The sequence below is a fragment of the Dermacentor albipictus genome, chromosome 3 (assembly GCF_038994185.2).
Source record: "Dermacentor albipictus isolate Rhodes 1998 colony chromosome 3, USDA_Dalb.pri_finalv2, whole genome shotgun sequence".
Taxonomy (NCBI): domain Eukaryota; kingdom Metazoa; phylum Arthropoda; class Arachnida; order Ixodida; family Ixodidae; genus Dermacentor; species Dermacentor albipictus.
Window position 1 is genome coordinate 117,677,920 of NC_091823.1, and position 16,453 is coordinate 117,694,372.

At 43.6% G+C, this 16,453-nt stretch overlaps 1 protein-coding gene across 1 annotated transcript; it reads left to right on the forward strand.

The window, feature by feature from the left end:
• Positions 1-3,912: 3,912 nt before the first annotated feature.
• LOC139057895 (uncharacterized) lies at positions 3,913-4,713 on the forward strand. Its single transcript, XM_070536681.1, has one exon. The coding sequence runs from the start codon at positions 3,913-3,915 to the stop codon at positions 4,636-4,638; it is 726 nt and encodes a 241-aa protein (XP_070392782.1). The 3' UTR covers positions 4,639-4,713.
• Positions 4,714-16,453: the final 11,740 nt, after the last annotated feature.

Below are 16,453 nucleotides of genomic sequence, written 5' to 3' on the forward strand. Positions count from 1 at the left end.
AACGGCTGGTATGAACTGTTTAATAGTTTTATCACGTACAGCACGATAGTTCAAGTAGTTTGTGCGGCTATATTCTTGTTCCCAGTCTCTGATTTGGCACGCCTCTTGTTCGTCTGTTCTTTTGCGTTCATCTGGGGTTTTATCTTTTCATTTCTTCATATTGTTTTCAAAGTGGCGCCACGCTAAAGCCTATCCACCAACCACGGAAGCCAACTCTGCAGCTTAGTCGGCGGAGAATGGGAAGCGAAATGCGCAATGGACCGACGATGAGGTGCGCGCGCTGCTGAAAGTGTGGGAAGACCACCTCACCGATTTGCGCAGGGTGAAGCGCAACCTGAAAGTATACATGTCGATTTCCTAGTGCCGTCGTTCACAAGGTGCCGAGAAACATCGCCATCAATTCCGGATGCTATTTTGTATGCCCGTGTAGACGGCGAACGCAAGAGCGCAATGACATTCCGTATCAATGTCACTTACTGTGAATGAGATTACACGTGCCGTGTGACAGATGCAGTAGCCCATCGCCATTCTTTTTCATTACTTGCACGTCATACAATTTGGGGGTGCACATGCGCACTTGGCTAACTTTTCCTTTCTTGTTCATTTGGCAACGTTTGCAATATACTGCTAGATTCCTTCCAGGGGTCACTGAAAGTGATGAAGCATCTTCTTGTTTGCCCTTATTGTTTTCCACAAGACAAGGGAAGGTGGACACTACACCTTTGGCGCAATCGTAGTATGTGGTCTGGTGCCTGATCTGGCATTGTGGTCTCTTCTTATTTTGGTTCACTCGAGCGCTCATACTTTTTGCCTTGTTTATTGCTAAGCGCACTACACGGACACCGTGTCAATCACCAATCTTGATGAGACTTTGGGTCAGTGAGGTAATGAAGACTTAAATTTTGGTATTAAAGCCTGGATGGTCCAACGGTTCTTTAGGGACACGGAACATCACCAAGACCGGTATCATTAGGAACTGACCCCGGGCACCTATACAAGGAATGATACGCAATAAAAAGAGACTGGGGCATGCCAGAGCGCTGGGGAATAGTTTGAGTTGTCTGTTGACAGACTATGTATCAAAATGAGTATCAAATGTACGATGTTTAAAATGGCACCACTGTGCTGAGTAGCGCATTGCTAACGAAAGATACAGGTTTCCGGATTCTTAAACATCCCTTTTCATCGCTCGCAACTGTGTCGCCAAAGCTATGACATAGCAAGCAAGACAGATGTAGTCTACGGAACCGACGGAATTTATATTTTCTTTTTTTTAATCAAGGAATTCAGAAATGTATGCTTTAACTGAAAGACGGTTGCACCGAGGGTCAATAACGGCGAAATTTCCGCCGGCATAGACAGGTTAAACATATTGGCCTCGAGCTCCACCACTGGAAAAGCTGGCGCCACCGTCGACGTGACGTCCTATGAGGGATCACGTGGGCATAGCGGCCGCGTCGGCTGCTTCGGGAGCGCAGAAGCGAGCTGAAAACGAAACTCTAAATTCCCTCGTACGCTTCGGTCCTCATTTAGCGGCGAGATTTTCCCGCTTCGAGTGCCTCTTTACAACGTTTGAAAGCACTACAATAGGTAGTGGCTGCCTTGGCACGCAACATGGTAGGCTACTGCACGGTGCCGCAGTGCCGGACGTACGCAACGGAGCCCGATGTCAGCCTTCACACATACCCACGGGACAAGAGGCTTCGTGAAGCTTGGATCACGAAACTAAGAACCGGCAAGCAGCCATCGGCTACAGCTCGTGTGTGCAGCAAGCACTTCCGCGAGGAAGATTTTTGCTACGGCGTCGGGGCTGCGATGTTCGGTGAGTAGCAGAAAGCGCGCACGGAGACGCTCGCCCGCGCGCGCTGCCCGGCTAAAGACGCTTATCACTCGCAGGCTGGAAAAGGCGCTGGCTTTTACGAGGTGCGATACCATCTCGGAACCTTCCGGTGCGACCTCTTGATCGTCCGCTCCGTCCTCAGCGTCCGCAAAATCGACTGCAGATACGTAAGTCATTGTTTAGACTCGTTGAATGCAATAATATCTACACGACGTTTGCTGGTGGATGTGCATCGCGAGCTAAACGCTGTGGCTGCGGCTCATTTGATGTGTGCTGCATTTATTGTAGCAATAATTTTCTCTCAACCAAGCTTGCGTTCTTCTGACGGAAACGCTATGCGCTAAAAACAGCGAAGTGCTGTGCGAGCCGAGATTCACAATCAATACCCTGCCTACGGTGGCGGTTTACTTATGCGTAAATGTTCGTATTGCTCCTGGTTTTATTGACACGATGGCTCAAACATTTGATGCACATGTGTACCAGTATTGTAAACAGGCCATTTAATTGTAATTATGGCAGCGAGAAACGAACAACAGATAAGCCCTGTGAGGCATGCTTGATCTTTGCTCGGCCTTCCCTGGTTCTCGTATTTCGAGGGTATTTCAGCTAAAAACAAGCATTTTTGCATCATGCTTCATGATACTTGTAATCTTCCGACACTAATTTCTACTGCGCATGGGTATTTTATTTACTTCTGCTCGATCAGAGTCCATTGCAGCTAGAATACATGTTAAGTTTCAGTGTGTGGGCAACAGGAGAGCTTCATGCAAGCACTATGCCAAACTGTAAACGCAAGTCATTGTCGAAGGGTAACAGCACCTAAAATAACTCATTTTTCCCAATATACAAGATCTGCTGTACAGTGCATGACCAGTTCTCATGGTGTCAGCATATCATGAAAAAGGACCTAGCTACAACTGTACATTATAATAAGCTTCAAGTAGTATGTAAGGAAGTGCTGTTGCCAAATCTTGGTTATGATGTAATGGTGAATCACAATGTTCTGATAGTTGTGCCAAGATGCTGCGGTCTTCACCAGACTTGGAGTAGTGATGCAAAATGTAGTCACCTGTACTGTAAGAAATGTGGCCGTTAACTAACACACTGGAGGAACAATTTGTGCACATGTCTAAAAAAGTACGCACGAACTTCAAATGGTTTATAACATGACTAGATGAGAATGTGTAAAGTTATCAGTAATGATAAATACTACGTCAGTACCTATAAGAATTATTTTGGCAAATCAGTTCTGCAGAAACCTGCAAGATGGAGGAAAGTAAATAAATATTTCCCTCTAAAAAATTGTTTTGTATGCGATGAAATAGTATGATAGCAAAAGCAAATGTCACCATTCTTTGCAGCCAGTTGTGAAGCATGCAAAGTAAAAAAATCGAATCCACACAAACCAAGTATTGTTAACAGTTCTAGTTAGAAAGGAAAGAATGTGAACATCTCTACCTTTAGCTTGAAATGTTGTTGCTGTGCTGTGGTAATACATGCTCTTCTATATACATTTAGAATTGGTGCTTAACCAAGTCATTTTGCTTCATATTTGTTGTGGCTAATATGCTATGTGCTTTAAGTGTGCACAGAGGACAGACCTCTCGTTTACAGAGGACAGACCTCTGGCCGAGACCTTCCGTAAAGATGACCCTGTAACACTGGCTGTTGACCCCCAGGCCAGCACCAGCTCCCCCCCCCCCCCATTCACACTGATGAAGAACAAGATTCCAGTGAAACCTGCAGCCAAGGTGCGCTAAGAACAAAGGTTAATCTGTATTTTTAATTCATGGGAACACCCATAATAATTATTATTTTCTACTTCAGCCATACCTTCCGAGGTCCTTAAAGTTACGACTGACATTGGTGTCCAAGTGAACACCCTTGACGCAGTGCGGAGCCAGCCACTAAGCATTGCTGCGATCCAAGATGAAAAAGCCCTCAATGTTCTTACTGGTCTGCCCTGCTTCCAGCTTTTCTACAACTTGTGTGACCTATACACAGATTGTAGACTACTTTCACATGCAAAGGGATTTTGCATCTCAAATGAAGACGCTGTGCTCCTCACGTTTATGAAGTTGCAGCACAACCTGACATTTTCAGTGTTAGGTGTACTCTTTGGTGTTCATAGAACCACTGCAGCCGACATCTTTAAAGCAAGTGTGACAGTCCTTGCAGCAATATTGCGAGAGGCAGTCTATTGGCCAACAAAAGAAGCTGTCGTTGACAATATGACTGTGTACTTTAAAGATTACACCACTGTACGCGCAGTACTTGACTGTACTGAGATACCATTGCAGAGGCCCAAGGACATGGAGTCTCAATTGCTGACTTACAGTTGGTATAAAGGTACATACACAGCTAAAATTCTTGTCTGTGAGACACCAGGAGGACATATCAGCTATGTCAGCAATGCCTATGGGGGAAGGGCATCCGATTCCTTCATAACTAAGGAATGTAGAGTGTTGGAGAAGTTTCTACCTTCTATAGACAGTGTTATGGTAGATAAGGGTTTTCTGATTGACAAATTATGCCTTGAACACCACATTAAAATGGTGCGTCCACCTTTTTTGAAGACCAAAAAGCAGCTTTCAAAAGATGATGCTGAAAGAAATCAAAGCATTGCTGCAGCACGAGTTCACGTGGAGAGGGCAATCCAGCGAATGAAAGCATTCAAGATTTTGGGAGGAAATGTAGGAATAGAACTTTTTCCTTTTATTGATGACATTGTGCAGATCATAGCTGGAATTGTGAACCTTTCTAAGCCAATTTTCAGTGATGACAAGTTTTTAAATTAGGAAATTATTTAATACGACAGAGCACGCAACAGAGAGGCCACGTAAACAAGCCTGCATTTATTTTTGGTCATTAGTCGCACCGTCTAGAGAATCTGTAGATGCTGATGCCCTTAATTTTGCTAACAGTGGTTCAGAGGTGAACATGTATGTGCATGAAAACACTTTTTTCATGTAAAAAATCCTCTCTAAGCAACGATCTTGTTGCAGATTACTCACAATATAGCTCAATAGTACAATGAATGCGACACTAGGGTTGTTTGTACAGTCTGCACCTTTGCAATCAATTTTCTGTTCATTATTAAAAGCAATGTTCACATCTTGAGTTTTTTAACGAGTTACATACGGGAGCACATAAGACTTAAAAAAATATACAGCTCGCTCTACAACAGTGCTAAAAAAGTCTCTATCAAAATTAGCTGTTAGCAGCAGCACATTCTCGCTGTCCTGAAAAACAAAGAAATCAGCCATCTCTACTTCTAGAATACCCATTTGCACTTGAATTTGGCAGAAATATCTACTTGTTTTCTTAAGGCTAAGGTTGCCGTTGCTCAGTGTTGTTAGCTCCTTAGCCTTAAACCTTTCCAAATTAACTGGGCATTTTACTTCTAGCACTCTGGTAGCACAGCAGCTACAAGTAACAAGTCCATCTGGACTTGCTCCAATACAAGGGTTTTCTTTGGAAATTACAAGGCCTATGCTTTGTAGTTGTAGATTTTGGTGTGTTGTTGTGGCTAAGTAGAAGTCTTTTGCTGTGTTCTCAAGCAAGGATCCTCTTGACATAGCTGGAGTTTGCACCGTTTGTTCCTTCATCACTGACTTAAGCAGAGGGCGCACATCATGAGGGCCCATTCTTGTTTTCAGTGTATGCACTCGCGTGTACACAGAGTAAGCAATAGATGCTGTTATAAGTCCTTTCCTGTAGAGCATCCGGTGTTGTGAGTTCACCTGTTGCTCTGTCAAATGCGTGATTGTCTGAATGTTTGATTGTGTGAATGTCTGCTGCAATTGTATATAAATGTCTTCTGTTGAAAGTGCCCCCGCTTCTACTGCTTTGATGACGGCTTCTGTCAGTGCTGGTGGCCTTGCTACGCAAGACTCTTCCTTATTGTGCTCCAATATTTCTCCACATGCACTGTGTTCATTTGGCATTGGGGTTGTATTTGCTGCATCTGCAGCTCTGCAGTCTTGTTTGCCACTTGAAGATGAGCTGCTGGCTACATCTGCTGGATGAGTGGGGTTTCCTGGAATGGAAGCACATTGTGTAAGTGCCAAAAGTCATGACCGCAGCTTGACAAAATGCCGCCACATGAGCGTATGGTATATTGTTGTGCTGTAAAGATGGCAAGCATACGTACATCAACACTAAAAACAAGAAACAAATACAAACCGTGCTAATGTCATTTGTGTGCCACCTTGTGTGTGCAATGCAACAATACCGCATACAGTGATGCCATACCAACTAGCCCCAATCGAAGCACTTCTGACAACACATGTACAGTCCAATTTTGCTCATTGTACATAATCTGCCTTGTATTAATGTTTAGACTCTATGACTGTGACTGGGAATTATGTCCACAATTTGTATAAGTAGTTGCTCTATTGTTTTGATTTTATTTACACCTGCAGGTTCTAGTAAAAGATGACTACATGTAGTGCATTGGTCATAAATACAGTTGGCTCATTACCAAAACTTCATTTGTCTGTGTTTTCTTGTAAGCATGCGCTCTAATGTGAAACTGTCAAAAAAGTTTACAGGCCATGGAAGCAGAGATTTAGTTGTAAAATATTTGTTTTAACGTCTTCCTGCAGCTTAAGTGGATAACACAACACAATAATCTTGCAATCCACTACCCATGCAAGTTATGTTTGCAGCAACCAGCACCAAAGTGTGTAGATAGCATTAAGTGGTGTATGTGGAAGACTCTGTAGTCAGCCTTACAGGTTCAATGAAATGTACATTGCAGTCCACTGTTAAAGGGAGCAGGAATTTTAGTGGTGCTACTCAATTGCATGTCACTGCAGGTTTCAAAGTAGCTGGGTTTCCTGTTACTAGCAAGCAAGGTGAAGCAGCAGCAGTTCCTCTCTGAGTGGTTGCACAGTGTGTTAACAAGAATTGGCTAGTACGAAGAGCTGGAGTGCTTCTATAATGAGCGCTTCTACCAAATATGTTCTCTCTGACAGTGGGTTGTACATTTCTTGTAGTTGGCATTATCTGTGCACAAATGGTGTTGGCAGCCAGTCATGACTTAATGGTAGTAAAGGTGTACTTACTGCTTTCACTGTGCCTGAATGCTGTAGAACTGTAGGGCAAAGCATGCAGCAGCCTGTTTAAGGTGTCCTCAGTGGGAAGCTTCACGTGGTCGCTCTTCGCCTGAAACATTTCAGGAATAAACATCTGTATTTTACTTGGCTCTGCTTTATTTTACTGCTGCTATAACTTTAACGTTCCATTAACCAAGTTGAAAGTAATTTTTGTTTACCTTTTTTGAACAAGGAAGATCCACAATCTTCCTTGGCACATATTTATCTTTGACACCTGCCTTGAGCTCTTTGCACCACAGCTGAGGAAGATCAGTGGAAGACAGGATGTCAAAGGTGTCCCTTGCATTAATGTGCAGGAGGAGTGCAACCACGTGCTTGCATTTGTGCAACCTGAATGAAGACATGCAGAACCAGCTGTTAGCTTGAAGTAATATACATGCTTACTGAATGAATCGATGCCATACTAACAGCCATATACACCCACAGAAATTATATTCGGTAATGTACATAGAGTGTTACAATAGAATGCTGCTAGCTAATAACGTAGCGGTGCTTTCTTGTGCTCAGAGACATGCATAGGTGTGCGGTCATTTTACTCACGTTTGTTTAATACTTCAATTCTAGTTGAAAAGAAGGGTAACTGAGGGGGCTAATTTTGTTAGTGACAACCATATGAAGCCAGTAGATAAAGAAGTCAAGAAAAGCAGGGGTAGTAATTTGTAGTTTTTCTGGTTGGATTACAACAAGAAAGTGGTCAAATTATTTTATAAAATTTGTAAGATTGTTTAAATATACGCTGAAACTGATCAAAGGATTTCATAAAAAAGTACTTTTAAAATGTAATGCTTCAAAAAATTTGCATTTTAGTATTTACACTTTGTTTTTACCCTGCTTTGCAGCTGCAAGTTGCTGCAATAACTTCTCTGTCTTTCACGGAAATTTCCAGCTCATGCGGGTCCTTGTTTAGTGCCGACGTTTGGAGAACAAGCCCAGCAAACGTTATTGTGGCATCTTTCTTCTCCTTCACATTGCATGCTACCCCATGTTTCGATTCGTAGACTGCTTCTCCTTCCAACAGCAGTCGCGAAGTCGTGAAGCTTTGGTCTATGAACGTGGTGATGCTCGATAACGGCAAGTTCACTGGAATGGAAAGGAAAGGGTAAGAAGCACATCTAAAAAAGCATGGCATATGCTGATGTTTGTATCAGCACCAAACAATTAATGTACTGTATCAAGAAAAATAAACAGTGGGGAATAGCTCGCCAAAAGACCGATAAATATGCAGTGTGACACAACTTGACAAATAATAATATTCAAATGTCCAAGAATTTATAAGAAACGAAATATAAGATTAAATTGTCACGACGGCACATCAGCTGGAAAGGCCCGTAGGCGTCGAAGTCCCTAGTTATAAGAAAAATATTTTTGAACAGCTCTGACAGTGTCCAGGCAACAAAGGTTGCTTCTGTACAGCAAAATGCGCATATGCAGCGGCCTAAAGCTCGCGGCACGGTGCGAAAACACGCTCGCAGCGAAACCGAAACTTCATGCGCGGGCGTGCATGCAGACGCTCATTCGGTCGCTGCGAACCATTGCGGTCGCTGCACTGTGGTTTCATTCTGTCATGCTCCATATCGTTATACAAACAGCCCACTATCAGAACATATTTCACATAGTTAGCTCTCGGCAATTGCCTACCTTTCACGCAAGAAGCCGGCTCGGGAGATTCCATCGCGGCGACCGCGCGCAGTGCCTGTTCACTGTTGTATTCTGCAAAGATATAGTGTCTGTAGACCATTCTGTGCTTTCTGCTTGCCTAAGATAATTATTTAGACAATAAAAAACGTCTTTCGTTTCGAAAGTACTTACAGAACTGTCCGGGAGAGCTCCCGCGTGAGTTTTTAGCGAGCGCTGTCAGCAAAACCTATGAGGAGCGCGTCACGTGACCCCTCATACTACGGCAGCGAGGCGCTTCCGATAGAGGGCGACTCCGTAACTCCTCGCCGCCAATATCGGCAAAACCACTTTCATAAAAAGGGTTGTGGTATTCGTATTCATTCATAACATTTATAAAGAAGCAGACACGGCGTGGTCTAGTCAGACCACTTGTTGAAAAAAGTTGTCAGAGCACTTGTGAAAGAACTTCAGCTGGTGCTTTGTTTCACTCCCTGAAATTTAGCTGTCCGTTCTTAATCTCCCACGTTAAAGCACTGGTATACTGCCATGCCAGAATTTCCAGACGCTACTGCTTATCTTCTACACGAATGAAATTTTCCAAAAATTGATTAGTCACAGTTGAAATCGTTTTGAATCATCATTAACTTAACTTTTAATGATAAGGGGGGTGCCACTGACACGCTTGGGCACAATGCGCACAGTGATTGGTGCGCGCTTACCCATCAACGATGGCTTGACACCAGCTCGAGGAATAATGGAAGACATCCACGTGTAATCTCAAGATTAATTTATTACGATTGCTTTCAACATGACGAACAGGCCATCTAGCTACTGTTAACATCAAAGAGGGTTCCCTGAAAGGGAATAAATAATACGCTAGGTCAAGAGGGCTTCCGGTTTAACAGATGGTGTTCGGGCGGCTGCGGAGACTGCCATGGCAAAAAACTTGACTGAATAACCACGTATCGAAAAACAGAAGTGATGGCGGAAACCTCCGCACTCGCCACTTCCTGGTGACTAAAGACCGGCCTTTACCGTAACGCGAAACGCCGTTCTTGTGAGTGCTCACGGCTGAAGTGCAAATATTTCCTAAACGATCACTTCTGTTTTACGCAGTGATAAAGAAAAATGCTTAGCTCATCACCTACTTTCTATCTTGAACACTCGTCCGCGCATACTTTTGCAAACAATAGCACCATGTAACAGTGACACTTCTCGGATGGACCACAACCAGCTGTCTTGTCCAGCTCAGCTCTTAGGCTCCCCTATCCGCGTTCAGCGCCGGCGTCTCTCGGCATCCTTGGCAACCGAGCGAACGAGCTCAGCGAAGGATGAAAGAGCGAACGCGGAGCGCAGAGGGGGATGAAAGACGGCGACAGCGATAAGAACGGGTGGAGGAAAGCGGAGGAGGAGGGTGCAGCGAAACTGTGAAGCGGAAATGGAGTAGGAGGGCGTGGAAAAAGCGGGAGAAGAAAATCGTAGTGCCGCGCACGATGGCCCCTGCGGTGACAACCGCTACGAGATGGCACCAGAGTAGCGTCGTTGATGGCGCCATCGATAAGGCATGTGCCATGTGCATCCACCGATGCTCTATATGAAGACAAAGCGCTGCATGAGCAGACGTGTGTCTGCGGCGCCTTCTGTGAATCGCGCCCACGCATCACCCGTGTGCTGCCTCTGGAAAACTCCGAGTTTGCAAACTCCGCTTGCAATCTGCAGCACGAGACAGATTGTTTGCGCCAGCCACGCAACTCAAAACGTTTTCTTCCGGATATATATCATGTGCCTATATAATCATAATAACAAATATTGACACACGAAATGAAAACACGTAATGATGTGCGCTCAAATTTTGCATTAGGTAGTACTGTATTCTTCGATGACTTTTTAAAAACGAGAAATGGTCATTGGTCCATGTTTTCCTATATTTTTGCTAGGCAAAGCCATTGCGAGTTGTAGTAGGCAGATCGGGAATATCAATAATAATTTATGGAAGAAATCTATCCATTGAAGTTGTTGCCTCCCTCATTTATAACCATAAGCTATCTTGGTCTAATGGCATCGACAACTGTAATACAACGCTCTTAAAAATACCGTGACTACAACAACTACTATTCTGTATCACATCTTCATGAAGTCGTTATCGTCTGTTGCGTTAACCGTTGACTGGAAGATCGCGAAGGTTATCCTCATTTTTCAAAATAGAAATAAACATATGCCTGAAAACTACAACCCAATATTGTTGACATATATTACGCGCAAATTACTCGTTCACAAATTCAAATTCCTCTTACTACTACGTACTGTTTAGGATTTGTTAAAGATAATAGGAGAAAGGTCTAGTTGTTGTCCTTACAACCCATATTATTCGAATTTTCATAATACTATATACCCTGATTTGCCGAGTCGGATTTTTTCCACATATTCAAACACCACGAGTGCGAAGTAGTTCTTGTTAAGTTCTCGTTTTATAATTTCGGTTAGCGAGCTTATGGCAGTGTTAACCGAATAGCCAGTTAAAAGCTGTGTGGTGCTATTTGCGCTAGAAGCTAGATTTCCGCTAGACTTTTCAAGCTAGACTGTGACGCGCTTTGCAATTGCTTTTTTGAAGAGCGTATAGTTGCGTGATAAAATAGTTTTTTAGAAGCTATTATTGTACATAATAAAATTGTTATTGGATAATAGTTGTTGCTACACTTCCTTCAAGTAGCTGACCGGCAGCCTTTTAAGTCATTTTCAAGAACACTGGCATCACAGGTTTTTCCTGTTATCACCCTCATAACGCGCATTTAACGCAACCGGTCAAACCATCAATCTATGTGCAAGCCTAATGTTGTCAAAACTGTAACTTCGAAAGCCTGAACTGAGGTTCCCGTCGCACCAAACGACCTTGACAATCAGCTATTATGGCGCTATGTCACTCGGTTTATCTTATGCACATTACATTCATGCAAACATTACATTCATGCAAACATTACATTCAGCTAACTGTACGCCGCTTGCACTTTGTCTGCCCTGTCATTGACGTCCAGATTGCCAGCGCTTCTCCTTTCAATCGAAAACATTAATGATTAGTTTTGACGTCCACAGACGAATCTGGACCCATTAGCATCCCTAGCAAGTTTCGACTTAACATCCGCTCATTGGAATTGGCGGATGGCTCTGCGGTGCATCAATGTTGCACACCATGCGTTGCCTATGGTATGAACTATTTCATTCAGCGGTACTAAACCTTACCTCAAGTGGTCACATATATTGATTTCATTTTAAAATGGTTGGAATGTTGGCAACCATTCCTGATGACGTTTCATTTTGGCTAACGTAATGGATATACACAAACAGCAACTCAAAATTAATAAAGGTAAACAAAATCACACACACACACACACACACACACACACACACGCTCATAGAATGACGAGCGTAGGCCGCCTCCTCACTTGACAAGACGATCTATATATTCGGTGCGACAAGATGCTTTGATGAAATGTGCAAGCAAGGGAATAGGCAGAAAACACAATCACTTCATTTGAATAATAGAGTATTCAGAATAAGCACCAATCTTCTTTCTTTGCCTTCTTTGTGATAGCTCAAACATCCAACACCCAATATGTAATAGGTTACTGTGACATAAAGGTTCCAACAGGGATAAGGTGCCTCAGAAAGCCTGGCACAAACCCTGTTTATAACCTTTATACCAGAGTGTGCTATTCTATCTGTAAGCCCCTTTCTTGATTTTGGATTATGTAACAGGTGTAGTACATAATGGGGGGGGGTACATGTGACAAAAAAAATCTATTGAAACAGACTGAAGGTTTTTAAAAGAAGAAGGAATATTTATTCCTGCTCAGTGTAATACAATATGGTTGTGAGTATCATGGCGAGCTTTAGTGTACTTGGGTAGTTCTAGATCTATACCACAAAAGTCAGCACAAACTACAAGGCGAAAAAATCTAAAAAAGATAACTGTGTATACATAATCTAGAGGAATGTTTTAATGATAAAACAACATTTGAGAGGTTTCCAATAAAACCAGACACATCATTCAAAACTTTTTCACCGTGAAAAAATAAGGAATCTTTACTGTATTCATAGTAAGTGTACAGTAGGTAGAAATTATGCTCAGCAAGTCTAGTACCCTTGTAGCCAAGAGAAATAGTAATGATTGCTCTCGTTTTTTTCCAGTTGGTATTCTCTGGATCAGCATAGCTGTGTTCTAGACTCGCGCGTGGATAAGCGTGATATTTTACCTGCAGGAAAAGCTGAGCAAAGGGCGCATCCATTGTGGTCATTAGTATTATACTCACTGCGCGTTTTTTAAAATTTTGATCCATAGATCAATGTACGAGGTGTAGGTGAAAGCCCATGATTCTATACATCATGGTAAATGACAATAAAACTACGGGGAATCATTGGAAGCTTCTGAGAATGAGGAGGTGGAAATCTAGTTGGACCTTGCGTTGATCTGCTGTGGAATTTTCTGTTTAACGTTTTGCTGATCTGCTGTTGAACTTTCTGTTCAAATTTCTGCTCATATGCTGTTGACCTTTGTGTCGAACGGTCTAGTCATCTGCTGTTGAACTTTCTGCGGAACACTCTGCTGATCTTTTGCCGAACTTTCTGCCGGTCTTTCACTCAGGCTTTATGCAGACATCTCGCTGAACTTTCTGTTAGGCTTCCCAAGAATTTCCCATTGACGTTCATACAGATTCCGCTGGCATTTCTAAACTGTAGAATTCATGTTTGTAGAAGTTTCAACTATCGTTTATACCACCTACTACCAGAGTCGCATGGAACCGGTGTTTTACTCCGATCGCGTACATTAAAGTATGTGTCTAGCTGTGAAACCACTTTCTCTTTATTAAATTGCAATGTACTCAGGCCACGTCAACTGTACTGTTGACTTACGTTATTTATCGCACTCTAGCGCATTCCACTGCCCCCCCCCCCCCTCAATACACGCTTAAACACCACAGCAGATTTCCTTAACATCCGCGTCCACGACACATAATTGTCCACTTTATGCACAGCACAACTCCTCTAACTGTCACCAGCTAATCTTAGTGGGCGCACTGTATCAGTTATACAGATTGTCGGTTGTGAAATACCAAATGTACAGAAGTGTCGCTATTCGTAGTTGCCGCTGTCTTCGGAGTTGACAATTGCAATCCCACATACTTGCAAGTCCTCTCTAAGAAATACGAGTTCGCCTGAGCGTTTTCATTTATATCTCCTAAAAGGATCATCGGGCAATGCCTCATCTCAGTAAGTATGTTATGGATGACAAACTCACTCGCCCGTGCTTCACCAATGCTAGGAGCGACGGAGCAGCAGGGAATCTTTTAAGCCTGAAGGTAATTAAATGGAAAACATTTTCCTGAGAAAACCTGCTAGTGTGTTCAAGCGATTGGGCTTCTCCTTCATTTCTCACACAGATTGCAAATCCAGCAACCACATTCGCTTCTCTTCTAGGCGCACACACGAATTGATACCTTTTAATTTCTGTTGCATTATTGGCCTGGATTCAAGTTTCGGTGAGACAGAGTTGTTGAGCACGTCTCAGATTGAGGTCACGAGCAACGTCCGAGCTATGTTTGGCTAGTAAGCGCACATTCACGCAATGCACTACAAAGGCACTTCGTGCTGTCATTTTCGCGCACTTTCCTTTGATTATTTCTAGGCGGTGCTGCTCTAAAGGTCTGTAATCATCTGTCGGGGACCTCTCGTTGTTTTTTTTATGTAAGGGAATATAAACTCAATGGACGTGCTCGTAAGGTACACTCCTCAGATGGTAGTAACGCGACTCATCGCCACGCAAACGAACTTCTGCAAGTGATTTTTCGGATCGTCAACCATTGCACAATTGTACGTCCACCCTTAAGATTTGAGGATTGTGATGGTGCTGGCCTGTACAACGGGGAATTGAGTCCGCCTCAAGTGCATATGGATGATATTTCTTCCTTTCAGTTTGCAGGTCAATTTGGTTGGTTCACACCTAAGCCACTGTGGGATTATTGTAGGGTCGCCACTCGAACTGAGCAACCGTTTGCGCGCGCAACGCCGCCAACTGCTTAGCGAAACTAGATCCGCAGCATGGTCACCTCTCCGGTGACACTGTATTTGATATGTCCCTACTTCTCCACGCTGTCATTCACCAGGCTGTCCGCCGTATCTATATAGTTACCGGCAAGAGATCGAGTTGACAGACGCATCCTAAAATTCTTTACCAGAGAGCCAGTGTCACCGTTTTTGAGATCTTTCGTGTTTGCTTCGGCTGCAGCTTTCTCCTCACCGCTCGTATTTCCGATTATTGCACCCGGCAATGACGGATGCGACAGCATATTGTTCGGCCACTCTCATTATAGTAATCAGCATTTTTGTTCGAGGAGTAGAAAAGCACTCCATCAGGACACACCCGCTCGGCCATTTCCACCCAGTCATGAATATTCTTTACGATTGTTAAATTTCTTCTGGATCCAACGCTCTTCCGTATTCATTCTTCGGCAATGCCATTGAGAATGTGAACTCACTCCGCCTGACCACTTCAGTAGGTGAGTAGTACGACAGAGCATGCAACGGTGTAATATACATCCCAAACGCACTTGTCAATAACTTTATTCTTAAATACAATTCAGAGGCTCGCGCCAGTCGAAATTACGTCAAATCTCCACAGTGAATGATGTAATATCCTCAAATGGCGCGTCAAGTCTCACTGGGATGCTTCGGAGACGCTGATCTATTAGCAGAAGTATGTCAGCAGACATTACGCTGATCTCATCAATGATCAGAAAGCGGGTATTCTGAAACGCGATCGGGAAGCTGTTCAAGTTGCCGTTGCTCAGTCCTTTGTCTATCTTTCGTGGAGATCGTCAGTTTGAAGGCGCGGTGTACTTGTACATGTCGCAGAGCAACGACAGTTTTTCGGCATGCGCACAAGCCGCATAAAAATTCACTGTCCGATCAAAATTTCCAGTGTGGCAATACCGACTATGTCGATCTATGACCAGGGGAAGGACGAATGTCTTCCTGCACCCAGCCGATCCAGTCAAGATCTATAGCGGTGGACAATCGGGAATAGTATACCTGTGGAATAAGCTTAGTTAGAATTTCAAACTGCCTGGCATTTGTCCCACGATTTTTTTCCAAGAATGGGTTCATTGTGAGAATGTCGGTCCTGGACTGAATGGCGGAACATCTTTGAAGAGGCCTGCTTGATTGTCCCTGTCAGCATCGTCCATGATATCTCTATTATCTGGCATATCCACAAGGCAAACTGCCTCTATCTGTTCACCATGTGCTGTCACTCGGGCGTTTTCATTCGTTTTTTGTAATGTCTCGACGCGTCAAGGTCGCTCTTCTACCAGCAGTCGCTCGCAGGTAGCCTCTATCTCTGTTTCGGTGAAGTTCTTAGTGTAAGTGTCGCTGCACTGCATGGCTTGTGTAATGTTCTTGTCAAAGAAGTCCACAAATTCGCTGCAATCCAGATGATCAACCTCCCTTGCAAACGGGTAGAAGAGCATCACATGCTCTCGTTTAAAGTTCAGAGTGTCGCTCTCAGGATATTGGAGACACCGCACAATTGCCCTTTCTTGACATTCGATTTCTCCAGGATGAGGTATGGTCATAGCATACTGGGCCAACGTCTGGTGGTCCAGTTTTTCTTTCGCGTCTTCTTATCTGTCAGTGAAAGTATCCTACCAGACATAAGTGGTGTCGACTTCCATCCCTTCAGTGTCCAACTTCTCCGCCGTCTTCCTAACATGAACGCAGTGTTATAGCCGTACGCTACTGGCCGTCACCACAACTGTCGACGTGAAGGACAAGGATATAGTATTGTGAAAGTACGAACAATGTGGGGTTAAACACAAGCACTTGA

Excerpts from the sequence above, each read along its gene's own strand:
- LOC139057895 (XM_070536681.1), top strand. The coding sequence starts at position 3,913 with ATGAAGTTGCAGCACAACCTGACATTTTCAGTGTTAGGTGTACTCTTT.